The sequence below is a fragment of the Lissotriton helveticus genome, chromosome 10 (assembly GCF_964261635.1).
Source record: "Lissotriton helveticus chromosome 10, aLisHel1.1, whole genome shotgun sequence".
NCBI classification, from domain to species: domain Eukaryota; kingdom Metazoa; phylum Chordata; class Amphibia; order Caudata; family Salamandridae; genus Lissotriton; species Lissotriton helveticus.
This window is the reverse complement of record NC_136071.1, coordinates 2,310,115-2,331,671: the sequence shown is the minus strand read 5'-3', so window position 1 is coordinate 2,331,671 and position 21,557 is coordinate 2,310,115. Positions and strand designations below refer to the sequence as shown.

General features: G+C 50.5%; 1 protein-coding gene across 1 annotated transcript in view; it reads right to left on the bottom strand.

The window, feature by feature from the left end:
• The window catches only part of SMC1A (structural maintenance of chromosomes 1A), a 202,992-nt gene that overhangs the window by 45,790 nt on the left and 135,645 nt on the right, over positions 1–21,557 (bottom strand). Inside the window, exons 15-18 of the mRNA XM_078664500.1 lie at positions 17,949–18,055; positions 16,561–16,702; positions 3,659–3,804; positions 3,193–3,346 (exon numbers count right to left, since the gene is read on the bottom strand). Coding sequence (XP_078520626.1) covers positions 3,193–3,346; positions 3,659–3,804; positions 16,561–16,702; positions 17,949–18,055 — 549 coding nt within the window. The remainder of the gene's footprint in view (positions 1–3,192; positions 3,347–3,658; positions 3,805–16,560; positions 16,703–17,948; positions 18,056–21,557) is intronic.

Below are 21,557 nucleotides of genomic sequence, written 5' to 3'. Positions count from 1 at the left end.
AGGACCTTGTAATCTGAGGGATCGGCTCAGTGTAGGACCTTGTAATCTGAGGGATCGGCTCAGTGTAGGACCTTGTAATCTGAGGGATCGGCTCAGTGTAGGACCTTGTAATCTGAGGGATCGGCTCAGTGTAGGACCTTCTAATCTGAGGGATCGGCTCAGTGTAGGACCTCGTAATCTGAGGGATCTGCTCAGTGTAGGTCCTCGTAATCTGAGGCTCAGTGTAGGACCTCGTAATCTGAGGGATCGGCTCAGTGTAGGTCCTCGTAATCTGAGGGATCGGCTCAGTGTAGGTCCTCGTAATCTGAGGGATCGGCTCAGTGTAGGTCCTCGTAATCTGAGGGACCGGCTCAGTGTAGGACCTCGTAATCAGAGGGATCGGCTCAGTGTAGGACCTCGTAATCTGAGGGATCGGCTCAGTGTAGGTCCTTGTAATCTGAGGGATCGGCTCAGTGTAGGTCCTTGTAATCTGAGGGATCGGCTCAGTGTAGGTCCTTGTAATCTGAGGGATCGGCTCAGTGTAGGACCTTGTAATCTGAGGGATCGGCTCAGTGTAGGTCCTTGCAATCTGAGGGATCGGCTTAGTGTAGGACCTTGTAATCTGAGGGATCGGCTCAGTGTAGGACCTTGTAATCTGAGGGACCGGCTCAGTGTAGGACCTTGTAATCTGAGGGATCGGCTCAGTGTAGGTCCTTGTAATCTTCGGCTCAGTGTAGGACCTTGTAATCTGAGGGATCGGCTCAGTGTAGGACCTCGTAATCTGAGGGATCGGCTCAGTGTAGGTCCTTGTAATCTGAGGCTCAGTGTAGGACCTCGTAATCTGAGGGATCGGCTCAGTGTAGGTCCTCGTAATCTGAGGGATCGGCTCAGTGTAGGTCCTCGTAATCTGAGGGATCGGCTCAGTGTAGGTCCTTGTAATCTGAGGGACCGGCTCAGTGTAGGACCTCGTAATCTGAGGGATCGGCTCAGTGTAGGACCTCGTAATGTGAGGGATCGGCTCAGTGTAGGTCCTTGTAATCTGAGGGATCGGCTCAGTGTAGGACCTTGTAATCTGAGGGATCGGCTCAGTGTAGGTCCTTGTAATCTGAGGCTCAGTGTAGGTCCTTGTAATCTGAGGCTCAGTGTAGGTCCTTGTAATCTGAGGGATCGGCTCAGTGTAGGTCCTTGTAATCTGAGGGATCGGCTCAGTGTAGGTCCTTGTAATCTGAGGGATCGGCTCAGTGTAGGACCTTGTAATCTGAGGGATCGGCTCAGTGTAGGTCCTTGTAATCTGAGGGATCGGCTTAGTGTAGGACCTTGTAATCTGAGGGATCGGCTCAGTGTAGGACCTTGTAATCTGAGGGACCGGCTCAGTGTAGGACCTTGTAATCTGAGGGATCGGCTCAGTGTAGGACCTTGTAATCTGAGGGATCGGCTCAGGGTAGGACCTTGTAATCTGAGGGATCGGCTCAGTGTAGGACCTCGTAATCTGAGGGATCGGCTCAGTGTAGGTCCTTGTAATCTGAGGCTCAGTGTAGGACCTTGTAATCTGAGGGATCGGCTCAGTGTAGGACCTTGTAATCTGAGGGATCGGCTCAGTGTAGGACCTCGTAATCTGAGGGATCGGCTCAGTGTAGGTCCTTGTAATCTTAGGCTCAGTGTAGGACCTCGTAATCTGAGGGATCGGCTCAGTGTAGGTCCTCGTAATCTGAGGGATCGGCTCAGTGTAGGTCCTCGTAATCTGAGGGATCGGCTCAGTGTAGGTCCTCGTAATCTGAGGGATCGGCTCAGTGTAGGTCCTCGTAATCTGAGGGATCGGCTCAGTGTAGGTCCTTGTAATCTGAGGGACCGGCTCAGTGTAGGACCTCGTAATCCGAGGGATCGGGTCAGTGTAGGACCTCGTAATCTGAGGGATCGGCTCAGTGTAGGTCCTTGTAATCTGAGGGATCGGCTCAGTGTAGGTCCTTGTAATCTGAGGGATCGGCTCAGTGTAGGACCTTGTAATCTGAGGGATCGGCTCAGTGTAGGTCCTTGTAATCTGAGGGATCGGCTCAGTGTAGGTCCTTGTAATCTGAGGGATCGGCTCAGTGTAGGTCCTCGTAATCTGAGGGATCGGCTCAGTGTAGGTCCTCGTAATCTGAGGGATCGGCTCAGTGTAGGACCTCGTAATCTGAGGGATCGGCTCAGTGTAGGACCTTGTAATCTGAGGGACCGGCTCAGTGTAGGACCTTGTAATCTGAGGGACCAGCTCAGTGTAGGTCCTTGTAATCTGAGGGATCGGCTCAGTGTAGGTCCTTGTAATCTGAGGCTCAGTGTAGGACCTCGTAATCTGAGGGATAGGCTCAGTGTAGGTCCTCGTAATCTGAGGGATCGACTCAGTGTAGGTCCTCGTAATCTGAGGGATCGGCTCAGTGTAGGACCTCGTAATCTGAGGGATCGGCTCAGTGTAGGACCTTGTAATCTGAGGGATCGGCTCAGTGTAGGACCTTGTAATCTGAGGGATCGGCTCAGTGTAGGTCCTTGTAATCTGAGGGATCGGCTCAGTGTAGGTCCTTGTAATCTGAGGGACCGGCTCAGTGCGCCACTTGCTGTATTGCTGTTTAGTTTGCTTGTGACGGCTGAGCAGAGCGGGCTTTGAGAGGGACGATATGAGGTGACATGTCTGTAAACAGTGTCAGCACTGAATACTGAATCCAGACTCCAGTGGGAAACGCTTGGGAACATTCAAGGTCGGTTTCATGTAGTAAAATATTGCAAGGAGAGTTTCACAGCCCCCAAGTGCACATACACGCTGCAGTTGCTTTGCGGATAATGAACACGTCTTCTCGTCACACACAATGCTGATAGTCTTTCAATATGGCCTGAACTGAAGAGGTGTACTTTCAGCAAGAATAACACTGATGCCCTGAAATAAAACAACAACTGGCGCAACACAAATCCACACTACTACAATGACTAGTGCTAAACGTCTTCCAAGTAAAAGAATACATGTTGTTTCAGCTGTGTCCATCTCCCCATCACAGAGAGGCAATACACATCAGTACTGTGGGCAGATGATGTGTGACACTGTTCCGAGCACCCCACTGATAACAGGGCAAGACCTGGGATGCCCTACGTCTCCCTGGCGTACAGGACGCCCACTAGCATTACCTCCTCCTGAGTGATGTCGTCCATGCTCTCCTGGGATACAGACGCCCACTAACATTACATTACCTCCTCCTGACTGATGTCGTCCATGCTGCCCTTGGTCAGTGGTAGTTTGATATCTTGCATCTTGCATGCCTGTAGCAGGTTGTGGCGGTCACTGCGCTTCTGCTCCAGCTTGGTTTCGATGGCCGTCACCTCCTTCTGCAGGACGGTCAGCTCCCTGATGAGAACACAGGCACGTCAGCATAGGCCCCTTCAAGCCATGTCTACGACTGAAGAGTAATACTCCACACAGCGTTTCACTACAACCGCCTGCCCCTTAAACATACCCCACCCGACCTGCACGTCCAGATCTCTCATTTATTGTCCCTGACAAGGTTCTAACATCAGTAGCCTTTACGGACCCGTCACCTTGCACAGTTTACTCACTCGTCAGCCACATCAAGCTTCTCATTACAACTGTTTCCATTTGCCAGCCTACCCCAGTTCCAGGACTCACTGGCTGCCTTCCAGCCACAACTATCGGACTCACTTGTTGGCGGAGCCCAGCTTCTTGCGAATCTCCTCCATCTCGTGGTTCTTGTCGTTTACCTCGGACTTCTTGGCCAGGTGCTGGTTCTTCAGGTCCTGCAGCTGCGCCATGGTCTCGTCGATGATCTTCATGTGCCGCTGCTCCTCCTGCCGAGGGGAGAGAGGGGCAAAACCAACTTGCGTTTATTAACTAATAAGAAAAGAAATGGAGGTATTACGCCACACCAGGCGAACGAATCCGCATAGAACAAGGTGGAGAGACCACAAAAGGTGCCTGAATAACCACAGCGACTAACTCCAGGTCTCCGTCACAGTCAGGACTATAGAAAGGCTGCCCGCCCCTCTTAGGCAGAGCCACCGTGGAGAAAGGAAGAAACAAACTGGATAAAAGAAAGCTGTGTGAGGCACAGCTTTAACTTTAAAACCAACAGGTCAATGAGGGCTTTAAAATAAACAATTATTAACATTTCTTTTAATTTAGGGTCAGAAATGCTCAGCATGGTTTGCAAAAGGCGTGCTGCTTGTTCGTGTTTCAGGCATGCTTTATGTTTCACCATCAGTGAAAGTGATAACCTGCGAGTCCCTCGGAGGCGCCATACCAGTGTGTGAAATGTTCTACAGTGGAGCCGAGGCTGTAACAGGAAGGGGGCGCACTAACTATCAATATAAGCAGCTCTTTGGATTATATCTGTGGACCTGGATATTTGTATTCCTTTGTTTAAATGTGCAGAATAATCCTGTTTGTAAATATATAGATTTTCATTAGTTCTTCTTAACACATGTACATATTTCTTATGGTTCTATTTTTCTATGTTCAACATGTATATAGGTCACTGCATAAATAAGGAGTATTTTCTTACCTGTAACTCCAGTTCTGTAGTAGGGGTATCTCTGTTATAGTCATAAGCGCCCGCCCTCCTCCCCGGTGGAGAGAGATGTTCATGTAAGGAATGCTACAGGTCTAGCTTTATACGCCTCCAAAAAGAACTGAAAGTGGAGGGGACCTGCTGTGCATTCAGGATACTACTAAGCGTTCTAGAAAGTTTCCTTAACGGCACAGTATCACTTTTTGAGCCACATAATGGCAGCCTATGGGGGGCTTGTCTGTCCACCCCTTCCTCTCTATCTTCCAGAGGCTTTCTTGGTAAAAGGGGAAGTTTTTCTATATGAGAAACTTGGCAGGCTGTGCTGAACTTAATGTTGGTGGAATATCTAGTTGTAGTACTGGACAGTGTAGCCTGGCATGTATAGGCTGCATTATTTTTCTTTAAATTCTCTCTTAAGTGTCTATGCAGGACTGCACAGAAGACGGCTTAAGAGATTTTTGATTGCTCCGGGGTCCCCGCACATGGGCGGGACTATTCACTAGATTATGACTATAAACAGAGATCCCCTACTACAGAAGTACATTTTCATATTAACTATTCGTCTACAACCGCTTCATTATTGGGAGGAAAAATATATACAAATAAAAACAAAACAATGAGCTTAAAGTACAGCAACACTTGAAAGTCTGTTATTTAATACAACTTAAATCTAGATATATGACCTTACTTATACATACATACCTTCCATGTACTAATGTATCTTTATATTTATTACTTTACTTCTAATGCAGCATCTCCAATGCACTGCCCTATATGTAACCCCATACGTCCCCCAATATATCCTCTACCTCCACTCACTGACTAGGATCTCCAAAATAACCCTTTCTAGACTCTTGCATACACTACCCTCCTTGCATCATCTCAAACCTCTTTTACTATTCAGATCTCCCAAACAAGCCTTTCTAAATCCTACCCTCGGACTCTTCCCCCCACTCATCCCAACCCTGTCCTGCTGCTAGGATCTCCAAATAAACTCTTTCTAGACCCTCCCCTCTTCTATCCCTACACTGTCCTTTCCTATCCAACAGACTCACATGCCACCGCTCAAATTAGTTTCATGTGTTTGAGTTCCCGAGTACCGTGCTAGTCTCGAAAAACGCTTTTGATGGTGCATCAGGGTTACCAAGCGCTATATAAATGCAACCCCCCCCTCTTCTAGCCCTCCACTATCCTTCTCAACACAAATAACAAACTCACATGTCCACCTCTCAAATTAATTTCATATTTCCCTGCACTAATTCATCACTAATCCTTTTTGGGTTCCAGGGTAGCGTGCTACTCACCGAAAAGCGCTTCAACGCCTTGTCAGGGGTAGTATAGGAAGCTGGCTCTGTACATGATATTATCATTAGGAGGTAACACCGTGCTCAGAGTCCGGGGGTTCCCCAAAAGTGTACAGGGCTCAATGCAAAACCCAAAGTGCTCTATTAGTGGTGGTGTGGACGAGTAGCCTCAGGCCTAACACAGAGGAGTGTAAGACATTTATTGCACAACAGTGATCAACAATGGAGAGGTCAGCCAAAGCTGGACACAAGGTCAGGATCGCCGGGGAGACTTCACTGCACAGGTGAGCCACTCAGACTTGGGCCGTGGGCATCGAGTGCAAAGTGGGCTGAGGACGCGGATCCGGAGTCTTTGGAGTCGGATTCTTCAGGACAAGTACGCTGTCCTCAGGAGATTGGAGGCAACACTCCTCGTTGTTGCAGGACAGTTTGCAGGGTCATCGCAGCTGGAGACAGGCCAGTGGGACTGGGGCTAAGGCAGCTGTCTGCTGCTGCAGGGTGTCTTCTTTCTTCTTAGGTCGTCACAGATCTGAGGGCCCGGTCTGGGTGAGCCCCCTAAATGCTAAACTTAGGAGGCGTTTCAGGGGAGTAGCAGGTAGGGCCAATAGTCATCTTAACTGGGGTGACTACACCCTCTATGAAACCACCCTCCTGTGGGAGGGGAAATAGACTAAGCCCTGATTGTAGGCCCCCCCCCCTCTTCAAGATGGCGGGGACTGAAAGTTGTGCTTCACCTCGCTTCGCCCACCTTGGGAGTGGGGTTGGCAGAAGTGGGCACACTTATCTTTTTGAATTTCCCCCCCAAGTTTTCCCACCCAAAGTGGGGTGTAATGCAGGGATGCCACCTGCTGCTAGCAGCAGAGGCCGGAGGTCGCATTATAAAGGAGCCTTTGAAGCTTCTCTCTTCAAGCACTGGCCTATCCTGGGGGAGGAGGCAGGATCCCTCTGCCCAGGATGTGCATTGTTTATAGTCCCAGAGAGAAGGGGATCTCTACCCAGGGGTCCTGTAACACGTCAGGTGGTGGACGGCTGCCAACACCCGTGCAGAGACCACACCAGGGTTGGCATATTTTCAGGGAGTACCTCTGAGGTGCACTCTGGGTACATGTTTTAAATAATCTCACACTGGCATCAGCATGGACTTATTACAAGGAGCGGTTTGGTACCAAACACTCCTGTGGTCAGTGAAGCCATCATGTTGCTGTGGAGCTTAAGTTCTCAGCCCATGTACTCTCAATGGCTTCCCTGGCACTTACAATATTAAGGAATAGACCCTCATTCTGTAGGGGTATATCTGCTCATGCAGATATGTCCACACCTGGGACATAGTGCACCCTGCCTTAGGGCTGTTAAGGCCTGACTTACCTTTATCCTAGGCAGTGCTAGCTGGCATGGCAGACTGGCAGTGCGCCATGTTGACGTGGTCGTTTCTCCACCTCGCAGGGGCATGGCAGGGGCAGTGCGCCATGTTGACGTGGTCGTTTCTCCACCTCGCAGGGGCGTGGCAGACAGGCAGTGTGCCATGTTGACTTGGTCGTTTCTCCACCTCGCAGGGGCGTGGCAGACAGGCAGCGCGCCATGTTGACTTGGCCGTTTCTCCACCTCGCAGGGGCGTGGCAGACAGGCAGCGCGCCATGTTGACGTGGTCGTTTCTCCACCTCGCAGGGGCGTGGCAGACTGGCAGTGCGCCATGTTGACTTGGTCGTTTCTCCACCTCGCAGGGGCGTGGCAGACTGGCAGCGCGCCATGTTGACTTGGTCGTTTCTCCACCTCGCAGGGGCATGGCAGACAGGCAGCGCGCCATGTTGACGTGGTCGTTGCTCCACCTCGCAGTGGCATGGCAGGGCAGTGGCAGGGTCCTAGTATGTGATGTGTAGTGTGTATTTGAGGAGGAGATCGAGTGCAAGGGTAATGTACGTAGAATGCACTGTGCACGACATGATGTTTCCTCTGCAGGATGCCCTCGACCTCTGCAGCTGTAACAATCTACAAGCCCTCTCTTCCCCGACCGAAACTGTAGCGGTCTGGAGTGCCAAGCAGGGAGAATAACCATCCCCTTTCCCAACCACTTTCCCCCTCAACTACAGTAAGAACAATTCTCCCCTTTTCATGTGTTGCGCTGGCCATAACCTAAAATCAAGCATTGGCAAAGCCTATAGGTTTTTATCTCTAGAACCGATCAGCTTTGCCAAAGGCTTGATTTTGTTACATTATCAAGTGGTAGGGCTGGGAAGAACAACATGGAGCAGAGGGGTGGAGGACAAGCACTGGAGAGTGTGGGCTGAACAGAAGGGTGACAGCAGCATGGGGAGGGGAAGGCACACATGGGTGGGTACGACACCAAGCGCAGCGGAGACATACGCGAGGAAGAAGCGCGGAGGGGCATTTGGGGGAGAACACAAGAATGATTCATCAAAAAGCAAAAAAACTGCTGTAAAGTGAGTACCGGAAGGAGTCCGTCAAATCAAGAGGATGGTAAAGACTATGCCACGACAGTCTCTCACACCAGGTCTCGTGTTACCTATGCGTCTCTCACACCAGGTCTCGTGTTACCTATACGTCTCTCACACCAGGTCTCGTGTTACCTATGCGTCTCTCACACCAGGTCTTGTGTTACCTTTGCGTCTCTTACACCAGGTCTCGTGTTACCTATGCGTCTCTCACACCAGGTCTCGTGTTACCTATGCGTCTCTCACACCAGGTCTCATGTTACCTATGCGTCTCTCACACCAGGGCTCGTGTTACCTATGCGTCTCTCACACCAGGTCTCGTGTTACCTTTGCGTCTCTCACACCAGGTCTCGTGTTACCTTTGCGTCTCTCACACCAGGTCTCCTGTCACCTTTGCGTCTCTTACACCAGGTCTCGTGTTACCTATGCGTCTCTCACACCAGGTCTTGTGTTACCTATGCGTCTCTCACACCAGGTCTCGTGTTACCTATGCGTCTCTCACACCAGGTCTTGTGTTACCTATGCGTCTCTCACACCAGGTCTCGTGTTACCTATGCATCTCTCACGTCAGGTCTCGTGTTACCTATGTGTCTCTCACGTCAGGTCTCGTGTTACCTATGCATCTCTCACGTCAGGTATCGTGTTACCTATGTGTCTCTCACACCAGGTCTCGTGTTACCCATGTGTCTCTCACACCAGGTCTCATGTTACCTATGCGTCTCACACCAGGTCTCGTGTTACCTATGCGTCTCTCACACCAGGTCTCCTGTTACCTATGCGTCTCACACCAGGTCTCGTGTTACCTATGCGTCTCACACCAGGTCTCCTGTTACCTATGCGTCTCACACCAGGTCTCGTGTTACCTATGCGTCTCACACCAGGTCTCCTGTTACCTATGCGTCTCACACCAGGTCTCGTGTTACCTATGCGTCTCTCACACCAGGTCTCGTGTTACCTATGCGTCTCTCACACCAGGTCTCGTGTTACCTATGCGTCTCTCACACCAGGTCTCGTGTTACCTATGCGTCTCTCACACCAGGTCTCGTGTTACCTATGCGTCTCTCACTCCAGGTCTCATGTTACCTATGCGTCTCTCACACCAGGTCTCGTGTTACCTATGCGTCTCTCACACCAGGTCTCGTGTTACCTATGCGTCTCACACCAGGTCTCCTGTTACCTATGCGTCTCACACCAGGTCTCGTGTTACCTATGCGTCTCACACCAGGTCTCGTGTTACCTATGCGTCTCTCACACCAGGTCTCGTGTTACCTATGCGTCTCTCACACCAGGTCTCGTGTTACCTATGCGTCTCTCACACCAGGTCTCGTGTTACCTATGCGTCTCTCACACCAGGTCTCGTGTTACCTATGCGTCTCTCACTCCAGGTCTCATGTTACCTATGCGTCTCTCACACCAGGTCTCGTGTTACCTATGCGTCTCTCACACCAGGTCTCGTGTTACCTTTGCGTCTCACACCAGGTCTCGTGTTACCTTTGCGTCTCACACCAGGTCTCGTGTTACCTTTGCGTCACACACCAGGTCTCGTGTTACCTATGCGTCTCACGTCAGGTCTCGTGTTACCTATGCTTCTCTCACACCAGGTCTCGTGTTACCTATGCGTCTCTTACACCAGGTCTCGTGTTACCTATGCGTCTCTCACACCAGGTCTCATGTTACCTATGCGTCTCACGTCAGGTCTCGTGTTACCTATGCGTCTCTCACACCAGGTCTCATGTTACCTATGCGTCTCTCACACCAGGTCTCATGTTACCTATGCGTCTCACGTCAGGTCTTGTGTTCCCTATGCGCCTCTCACACCAGGTCTCATGTTACCTATGCGTCTCTCACACCAGGTCTCGTGTTACCTATGCATCTCTCACACCAGGTCTCGTGTTACCTATGCGTCTCTCACAACAAGTCTCGTGTTACCCATGCGTCTCTCACACCAGGTCTCGTGTTACCTATGCGTCTCTCACACCAGGTCTCCTGTTACCCATGCGTCTCTCACACCAGATCTCGTGTTACCTATACGTCTCTCACACCAGGTCTTGTGTTACCCATGCGTCTCTCACACCAGGTCTCGTGTTACCTATGCGTCTCTCACACCAGGTCTCGTGTTACCTATGCGTCTCTCACACCAGGTCTCCTGTTACCCATGTGTCTCTCACACCAGGTCTTGTGTTACCTATGCGTCTCTCACACCAGGTCTTGTGTTACCCATGCGTCTCTCACACCAGGTCTCGTGTTACCCATACGTCTCTCACACCAGGTCTCGTGTTACCCATGCGTCTCTCACACCAGGTCTCGTGTTACCTATGCGTCTCTCACACCAGGTCTCGTGTTACCTATGCGTCTCTCACACCAGGTCTCGTGTTACCTTTGCGTCTCTCACACCAGGTCTCGTGTTACCTATGCGTCTCACACACCAGGTCTCGTGTTACCTATGCGTCTCTCACACCAAGTCTCGTGTTACCTATGCGTCTCTCACACCAGGTCTCGTGTCACCTATGCGTCTCTCACACCAGGTCTTGTGTTACCCATGCGTCTCTCACACCAGGTCTCCTGTTACCCATGTGTCTCTCACACCAGGTCTTGTGTTACCTATGCGTCTCTCACACCAGGTCTCGTGTTACCTATGCGTCTCTCACACCAGGTCTCGTGTTACCTATGCGTCTCTCACACCAGGTCTTGTGTTACCTATACGTCTCTCACACCAGGTCTCGTGTTACCTATGCGTCTCTCACACCAGGTCTCGTGTTACCTTTGCGTCTCTTACACCAGGTCTCGTGTTACCTATGCGTCTCTCACACCAGGTCTCGTGTTACCTATGCGTCTCTCACACCAGGTCTCATGTTACCTATGCGTCTCTCACACCAGGGCTCGTGTTACCTATGCGTCTCTCACACCAGGTCTCGTGTTACCTTTGCGTCTCTCACACCAGGTCTCGTGTTACCTTTGCGTCTCTCACACCAGGTCTCCTGTCACCTTTGCGCCTCTTACACCAGGTCTCGTGTTACCTATGCGTCTCTCACACCAGGTCTTGTGTTACCTATGCGTCTCTCACACCAGGTCTCGTGTTACCTATGCGTCTCTCACACCAGGTCTTGTGTTACCTATGCGTCTCTCACACCAGGTCTCGTGTTACCTATGCATCTCTCACGTCAGGTCTCGTGTTACCTATGTGTCTCTCACGTCAGGTCTCGTGTTACCTATGCATCTCTCACGTCAGGTCTCGTGTTACCTATGTGTCTCTCACACCAGGTCTCGTGTTACCCATGTGTCTCTCACACCAGGTCTCATGTTACCTATGCGTCTCACACCAGGTCTCGTGTTACCTATGCGTCTCTCACACCAGGTCTCCTGTTACCTATGCGTCTCACACCAGGTCTCGTGTTACCTATGCGTCTCACACCAGGTCTCCTGTTACCTATGCGTCTCACACCAGGTCTCGTGTTACCTATGCATCTCTCACGTCAGGTCTCGTGTTACCTATGTGTCTCTCACGTCAGGTCTCGTGTTACCTATGCATCTCTCACGTCAGGTCTCGTGTTACCTATGTGTCTCTCACACCAGGTCTCGTGTTACCCATGTGTCTCTCACACCAGGTCTCATGTTACCTATGCGTCTCACACCAGGTCTCGTGTTACCTATGCGTCTCTCACACCAGGTCTCCTGTTACCTATGCGTCTCACACCAGGTCTCGTGTTACCTATGCGTCTCACACCAGGTCTCCTGTTACCTATGCGTCTCACACCAGGTCTCGTGTTACCTATGCGTCTCTCACACCAGGTCTCGTGTTACCTATGCGTCTCACACCAGGTCTCGTGTTACCTATGCGTCTCTCACAACAGGTCTCGTGTTACCTATGCGTCTCTCACACCAGGTCTCGTGTTACCTATGCGCCTCTCACACCAGGTCTCATGTTACCTATGCGTCTCTCACACCAGGTCTCATGTTACCTATGCGTCTCACGTCAGGTCTTGTGTTACCTATGCGCCTCTCACACCAGGTCTCATGTTACCTATGCGTCTCTCACACCAGGTCTCGTGTTACCTTTGCGTCTCACACCAGGTCTCGTGTTACCTTTGCGTCTCACACCAGGTCTCGTGTTACCTTTGCGTCGCACACCAGGTCTCGTGTTACCTATGCGTCTCACGTCAGGTCTCGTGTTACCTATGCTTCTCTCACACCAGGTCTCGTGTTACCTATGCGTCTCTTACACCAGGTCTCGTGTTACCTATGCGTCTCTCACACCAGGTCTCATGTTACCTATGCGTCTCACGTCAGGTCTCGTGTTACCTATGCGTCTCTCACACCAGGTCTCATGTTACCTATGCGTCTCACGTCAGGTCTTGTGTTACCTATGCGCCTCTCACACCAGGTCTCATGTTACCTATGCGCCTCTCACACCAGGTCTCGTGTTACCTATGCATCTCTCACACCAGGTCTCGTGTTACCTATGCGTCTCTCACAACAAGTCTTGTGTTACCCATGCGTCTCTCACACCAGGTCTCGTGTTACCTATGCGTCTCTCACACCAGGTCTCCTGTTACCCATGCGTCTCTCACACCAGATCTCGTGTTACCTATACGTCTCTCACACCAGGTCTCGTGTTACCCATGCGTCTCTCACACCAGGTCTCGTGTTACCTATGCGTCTCTCACACCAGGTCTCGTGTTACCTATGCGTCTCTCACACCAGGTCTCCTGTTACCCATGTGTCTCTCACACCAGGTCTTGTGTTACCTATGCGTCTCTCACACCAGGTCTCGTGTTACCTATGCGTCTCTCACACCAGGTCTTGTGTTACCCATGCGTCTCTCACACCAGGTCTCGTGTTACCCATACGTCTCTCACACCAGGTCTCGTGTTACCCATGCGTCTCTCACACCAGGTCTCGTGTTACCTATGCGTCTCTCACACCAGGTCTCGTGTTACCTATGCGTCTCTCACACCAGGTCTCGTGTTACCTTTGCGTCTCTCACACCAGGTCTCGTGTTACCTATGCGTCTCACACACCAGGTCTCGTGTTACCTATGCGTCTCTCACACCAAGTCTCGTGTCACCTATGCGTCTCTCACACCAGGTCTCGTGTTACCTATGCGTCTCTCACACCAGGTCTCGTGTTACCTTTGCGTCTCTCACACCAGGTCTCGTGTTACCTATGCGTCTCACACACCAGGTCTCGTGTTACCTATGCGTCTCTCACACCAAGTCTCGTGTCACCTATGCGTCTCTCACACCAGGTCTCGTGTCACCTATGCGTCTCTCACACCAGGTCTCGTGTTACCTTTGCGTCTCACACCAGGTCTCGTGTTACCTTTGCGTCTCACACCAGGTCTCGTGTTACCTTTGCGTCGCACACCAGGTCTCGTGTTACCTATGCGTCTCACGTCAGGTCTCGTGTTACCTATGCTTCTCTCACACCAGGTCTCGTGTTACCTATGCGTCTCTTACACCAGGTCTCGTGTTACCTATGCGTCTCTCACACCAGGTCTCATGTTACCTATGCGTCTCACGTCAGGTCTCGTGTTACCTATGCGTCTCTCACACCAGGTCTCATGTTACCTATGCGTCTCTCACACCAGGTCTCATGTTACCTATGCGTCTCACGTCAGGTCTTGTGTTAGCTATGCGCCTCTCACACCAGGTCTCATGTTACCTATGCGTCTCTCACACCAGGTCTCGTGTTACCTATGCGCCTCTCACACCAGGTCTCATGTTACCTATGCGTCTCTCACACCAGGTCTCGTGTTACCTATGCATCTCTCACACCAGGTCTCGTGTTACCTATGCGTCTCTCACAACAGGTCTCGTGTTACCCATGCGTCTCTCACACCAGGTCTCGTGTTACCCATACGTCTCTCACACCAGGTCTCATGTTACCCATGCGTCTCTCACACCAAGTCTCGTGTTACCTTTGCGTCTCTCACACCAGGTCTCGTGTTACCTATGCGTCTCTCACACCAGGTCTCGTGTTACCTATGCGTCTCTCACACCAGGTCTCGTGTTACCTATGCGTCTCTTACACCAGGTCTCGTGTTACCTATGAGTCTCTCACACCAGGTCTCGTGTTACCTATGCGTCTCTCACACCAGGTCTCGTGTTACCTTTGCGTCTCTCACACCAGGTCTTGTGTTACCTATGCGTCTCTCACACCAGGTCTCGTGTTACCTATGCGTCTCTCACACCAGGTCTCGTGTTACCTATGCGTCTCTCACACCAGGTCTTGTGTTACCTATGCGTCTCTCACACCAGGTCTCGTGTTACCTATGCATCTCTCACACCAGGTCTCGTGTTACCTATGCGTCTCTCACACCAGGTCTCGTGTTACCTATGCGTCTCTCACACCAGGTCTCGTGTTACCTATGCGTCTCTCACACCAGGTCTCGTGTTACCTATGCGTCTCTCACACCAGGTCTTGTGTTACCTATGCGTCTCTCACACCAGGTCTCGTGTTACCTATGCGTCTCTCACACCAGGTCTTGTGTTACCTATGCGTCTCTCACACCAGGTCTCGTGTTACCCATACGTCTCTCACACCAGGTCTCGTGTTACCCATGCGTCTCTCACACCAAGTCTCGTGTTACCTATGCGTCTCTCACACCAGGTCTCGTGTTACCTTTGCGTCTCTCACACCAGGTCTCGTGTTACCTATGCGTCTCTCACACCAGGTCTCGTGTTACCTATGCGTCTCTCACACCAGGTCTCGTGTTACCTATGCGTCTCTCACACCAGGTCTCGTGTTACCTATGCGTCTCTCACACCAGGTCTCGTGTTACCTATGCGTCTCTCACACCAGGTCTCGTGTTACCTATGCGTCTCTCACACCAGGTCTCGTGTTACCTATGCGTCTCTCACACCAGGTCTCGTGTTACCTATGCATCTCTCACACCAGGTCTCGTGTTACCTATGCGTCTCTCACACCAGGTCTCATGTTAAATATGAGTCTCTCACAACAGGTCTCGTGTTACCCATGCGTCTCACACCAGGTCTCATGTTACCTATGCGTCTCTCACACCAGGTCTCATGTTACCTATGCGTCTCTCACACCAGGTCTCATGTTACCTATGCGTCTCTCACACCAGGTCTCGTGTTACCTATGCGTCTCTCACACCAGGTCTCGTGTTACCTATGCGCCTCTCACACCAGGTCTCGTGTTACCTATGCGTCTCTCACACCAGGTCTCGTGTTACCTATGCGTCTCTCACACCAGGTCTCGTGTTACCTATGAGTCTCTCACACCAGGTCTCGTGTTACCTATGCGTCTCTCACACCAGGTCTCGTGTTACCTATGCATCTCTCACACCAGGTCTCGTGTTACCCATACGTCTCTCACACCAGGTCTCGTGTTACCTATGCGTCTCTCACACCAGGTCTCGTGTTACCTATGCATCTCTCACACCAGGTCTCGTGTTACCTATGCGTCTCTCACACCAGGTCTCGTGTTACCTATGCATCTCTCACACCAGGTCTCGTGTTACCTATGCGTCTCTCACACCAGGTCTCGTGTTACCTATGCATCTCTCACACCAGGTCTCGTGTTACCTATGCGTCTCTCACACCAGGTCTCGTGTTACCTATGCGTCTCTCACACCAGGTCTCGTGTTACCTATGCGCTGTGTTGCAGTTTGGTGTGGAGATCTTCGGGGGCCCTTGGCAGTTGCACAGTCAGCATCTCAGCCAGCACTTGTGGGACAGTGGGTCCAGGATACCAATTTCACTTGCAATTGGTCAATCGGCGGTACACGCCCATTTACGATGCCGGGGACACTCCTATTCCAACAGTAGTAAAAGCTGAAGGTGCTAGCACTGGTGATTGCACCTTGTTTTGGTGTACATCATTGGTTTAGCTGCTCTTTTAACCCCGCAATTAAAAGTAGCCTTCAAAGTTTTATCATGAATTATACAGCAACGTTATTGAGCTCAATTTACTGCGCTGAATTGTATTAGAGTTTCTAACACCCTCCACCTCTGGGAGTAATCCAGGATTGCTCGTCCGCACTAGCTCGATAAAGTCAAGTGCCTTAAAGGAGTAACTTGGTTTTCAAACCCGAGGGCACCCGCATGCGGCCTGGGTCTCCACTGCCAACAGTTGCTACAGAGATACTGACCTGTTACCACCAAATGCCCCAGCACATAGTGCTTCTCGGTCACATTAAACACCATCTCAGACGCGGCTGGGCACCACGGCTCAGGAACAGCTCAGCAAAGGTTCGCAATTCATCACTTATCTCCAGCCTTACACAACCACTTTTGTGACTTCTAGAAAGAGCCCGCGTACCTTCTTAAGCTTCTCAATCTCATTTTCGTCCTTCTTGACGGACTGCTCCCAGGTGTGCACCTTGCCCTGGTCCTCCTTCAGCTGGTTCTTCTCGTAGTCCAGCTGGATGCCAAGGCGGGTTTTCTGGTTCTCGAACTCCAGCCTGTCACGAAAGAGCAGAATGATGAGAACCCGAGTTCAAAAGCAGAGGCAACCAACCTATTCATTTAATTATAAAGCACAACCCACAATCTGGACCACATCGCGGCACAAAGAAAAAGTCACAGCAGGAAAAAGGAAATAGCAAGAAAGCCAACAGCCAATGACGGTTAGCAAAGGGATTTGTCTGACCTGGAAGAGAAATTGTTATCCACGTTTTTGGTCCCAGCACAGAAAATGAAAGGGCTAACTGTTCCATTCAAGACTCTGCTCCTTGCTGCAGAAAACAGAGCTCGACTGGCCGTCTCAGGATGGTAAAAAGCACAAGATACAGAGGAGGCCGCAGTTCACTTCCTCCACAACAATACAACAAGCTTGCTTAGGTGAGGCTCCTACATCTCGTCAGGAAGTTAGGAACCTCGGAGTCTGGCTTGACGCTGACCTGTCTTTTGGACCCCAGGTAGGCCGTGTGGCGGGTGTATGTTTTAGCGTTCTAAAAAACCTATGGAAGGTCCTAGATCTCCTTCCTACGTCTGCTCGTAGAACGCTGGTACATGCCCTCGTCACATCGCGCCTAGATTATGGCAATCTACTGTATCTGGGAGCAACCTGTAAAGTAATAAACCGCCTCCAGGTGATACAGAATTCGGCAGCTCGCCTCATTCTAAAATCTCCCAAAAGATCAGCCTCTAGAGTTGCCCTCCAGACCCTCCACTGGTTGCCAGTAAGGAGCAGAGTCGAATTAAAGGCCCTTTGTACTTGTCATCGCATCCTTGCTGGTAAAGCACCAGCACCACTCCAGAATCTAGTCACCAGGTATGTACCTATACGTGCCTTGCGCTCCTCCCATGAAGGCCTATTAAAGGTTCCTAGGATAAGGAGGGCTCGCATGGGAGGAAGATCATTCCGCTACCTGGTGGCAAAGAGCTGGAATGCCCTACCCCTTAGCCTCCGCCTCGAGCCGTCTGAACCCAGCTTCCGAAAGAAGCTAAAAACATATCTATTTTCACGATAACTGGGCTTACTTTATTCTTCTGCTTTTTGAGTTCTTCGGTTTTTTTTCAGCGCGGGGACACGCCATCTGAGCGTACCAGGCGCTTTACAATATTCCCTTATTATTATTATTATTACAAGCAGGAGCAGCCGCAATGAGCGGATCAGGGAAAAGAACATTTCCAAGCAACGATACACTTGCTTAAGAGAACAGAAAGGCTCGATACGCTGTTTCGATGGCGAGGGACCAGAAATACCTTTTCTTGGCGATCTCATTCTGCCTCTTCACTTTCTCCTCCTCAAACTCGCGAATGTTCCTCACCCCAATCTCACGACAGAACTCCTCGAAGACTTCATCCTCAACCTGTAAAAGGAAGCATTGGTCAGGAATGAAAGTGAACCTACGTAGGACTCTTCCCTGCCCGAACCTTGAACTGTGCAGAACGGAGCCGAAGCGTGGGTTCGCTCAGTCACACCCAAAGTTCTCCCCACACGCAGTTCACATTCATCCACTCCTACAGATCATTCATCTCAGTCTGACTCATGCTTAGTGCCTGATGCTGGAGCTTACGACAGCAGGCGAGGGAGTCCTTTCCCTTCACCGAAGACTCCCCACGCACACAGACCAAATTCATCTCACAGTTACGTCTCTGACTCACATTCCTGAATGAGCTGTAGCCATTGCGTTTGCTCTCTAATCAGAGGTAACCCTTTCTATACCCCAAAGTCTGCCAGCATGCTGACACATTAATCTCCTGGCCCTTTTGGCTACAGGTGCAGCTTTAAATCGAGGGCTCGATGCCAGATACGCAGGGGTTCAAGTTCAAGAATTTATATAGCGCACTACTCACCCAGAGGGTCTCAAGGCGCTTGAGGGAGGGAGGGTGAATTACTTATCGAAAAGCCAGGTTTTTAGTTGCTTTCTGAAGGAGAGGTGGTTCTGTGTAAGGCGGAGGTGAGTGGGGAGAGAATTCCAGGTTTTGGCCGCTAAGTAGGAGAAGGATCTTCCTCCCATGGTGGACCTGTGGATGCGCGGAATTACGGCGAGGGCTTGATTGGATGATCGTAGTTGGCGGGTGGGTGTGTATTTATTTATTTATTCAAAGTTTTATAGAGCGCGAACAAGATCCTTACAGATATCTGAGCGCTTCACAGATACAGGGGTAGGGGCAACAGGAATGAACAAGATAATGGGAGCAGCATAGTAATCACTAACATAATAGGATAACAATAATGTACAGAAACATATCAAAATACAATCAGGTAAACAAGTAATATAAGACGTCACAAGTCATTGCTCCCACTACAGAAGGGTTTAGGTAAAGCCTTGGATGTGTGGATGGCTTATACCAATTTCTTAGAATAGAGAAAGCACTGGGTGGGGGCATCGGGAGGGTGAGACAATACACCAAAGTGTTAACATATATTGGTCGGTAGTAAGAGAGTAGCGTAGTAGTGACATCATAAAGTAGGAGTATAGTGCCAAAGAACAAGGTGATCAGTGATACAGAGCGATGCAGAGTATCAGATCCAGTATCTATAAAGTTCAGGAGATCTTGGCCAGAAGGATGGTTTTCACCTCTTTCTTGAAGAGTGCAGTGGAGGAGATACGCCTGGTTTCAGGAGGGAGCGCATTCCAGATCCTGGGTGCCATTCCTGAGAATGAGCGCTTGTAGGTTTTCGCTTTCCGGAATCTACGAGGTTTCAGGAGTAGATTTTTTGTACTTCTATTGGACCTCGAACCTCCTGATATAGACAACTTTTGAGCGAGGTAGTTGGGTGCCTTGTGGTGCACGGCCGCGTGTGTCATAACTACAATTTTTAGCTGTATTCTGGCTTCAAAAGGCAGCCATTTTAGGGACTTTAGGTCTGGGGATATATGCGAATGTTTTCTTGAGCCAGTAATGAGTCTCGCGGCAGCGTTCAGGGAGGCTCTTAAGGGTGCTGTTGTGGATAGCGGGAGTCCGCTGAGGGCCACAATTCCGTAGTCTATTCGAGGGATGACTAAAGCTTGTACAGCAGTTTGGAAGTCTTCGGCAGGGAGGAAGGGTTTAATTTTCCTCAGTGTGTTGATTTGGAAATTAGCTGCTTTTGTGGCTTTGCTGACGTGCTGTTGCATGTTGAGCTTGGCGTCGAGTGTGATGCCTAGGGATTTCGCTGAGTCTACGATAGTAGGTTGGACATTGAGTGCTGTTAGGTTATTGAGCCAGGTTTGGGTGGTGGAAGTTTTCGCCGGGGGTGAGATGAGTAGGAACTCAGTTTTCAGCGCATTTAGTTTGAGGTGATTATCGGCCAGCTAAGATTGAGTGTTGCTAAGTGTGGAATTCAGAAGTTTGATATCTTCCGGGGATTGTAGCTTTAGGTAAAGTTGTGTGTCATCGGCGTACATATGGAATTGAACATTGGATGCTTGGAGCAAGGTGGCGAGCGGTTCCATGACGAGGTTGAACAGTGTGGGGGAGAGGGAGGATCCTTGTGGGACACCTAGATCTGCAGGCACAGGTGTAGATAGCACATTGTCGATCTTGAACTTCTGCGACCGGTTATGAAGGAAGGAAGAAAACCATTTGAGAACAGTTCCCGATAGACCCATTCTAGTGCTTAGCAGCTCCAGCAAGTTCTCATGTTTGACCGTGTCAAATGCTGACGAGAGGTCAAGAAGGATGAGGAGGCAGGACTCATTGCGGTCAAGGATTTGGAGGGCGTCATCAATTATGTGTGTCATAGCTGTTTCCGTGCTATGTTTCGCTCGGAAGCCTGATTGGTGAGGGTTGAGGAGGTCAAATTGATCAATGTGTTTTGTTAGTTGGAGTTGGACACATTTCTCCAGCAGTTTGGCCAGGGTGGGGATATTGGTGATGGGCCGGTAATTATTCAGGTCAGACGGGTCAGCTGTGGGTTTCTTGAGTATAGGTGTGACTTGCCCCACCTTGAGGGAGTCTGGGATGAGACCTTGTTGAAGGGAGCTGTTGATGATTTTGGTCCAGAGAGGGAGGAGCAAGGGGATGAAGTCTTTTACTGCATTAGCAGGTAGGGGGTCTGTGAGGTGATTAAAGGGCTTCAAGGTGCAGAGTAGTTTGTGTATTGCTTCTTCCGAGTAGGTGTCGAAGTACAGCCAGGATGCCTTGTGTGTAGAAGGACAGTCTTGTGTTGAGGCATTCTGTTCCTAGGTCGTAGAGGGCCTTGTGTGCGTAGGTGAGGAGACGGAAGTTATTCTCTTGTTGACGGGGAGCCAGTGGAGGTCTTTCAGGTGACCGGAAATGTGAGCTTGACGGGGGATGTCTAGTATGAGTCTGGCTGAGGCGTTTTGGATGCGTTGGGAGTTTTTTCTGTAGTTTGGCTGTGGTTCCGGCGTATAGGGTATTTCCATAATCCAGTCGGCTGGTGACTAGTGCGTGGGTGACTCTTTCTTGTTTCGGCGGGGATCCAACGGAAGATTTTTTTGAGCATGCGTAGGATGTTGAAGCATGAAGATGAGACGGCGTTTACTTGTCTGGTCATCGAGAGGGAGGAGCCCAGGATGAAGCCCAGGTTACGTGCGTGATCCGTAGGTGTGGGTGTGGTTCCCAGGGCCGATGGCCACCATGAGTCGTCCCAGGCAGAGGGGGATGATCCTAGGATGAGTACTTCCGTCTTGTCTGAGTTTAGTTTTAAACGGCTGTTCTTCATCCACTCGGCTACTTCTTTCATTCCTTCGTGTAGATTGGTTTTGGCGGTGTTTGGGTCTTTGGTGAGGGAGAGGATCAGCTGGGTGTCGTCTGCGTAGGAGATGATGTTGAGGTTGTGTTGGCGTGCGATGGATGCGAGGGGGCTCATGTAAACGTTGAAGAGGGTGGGACTGAGTGATGATCCTTGTGGTATGCCGC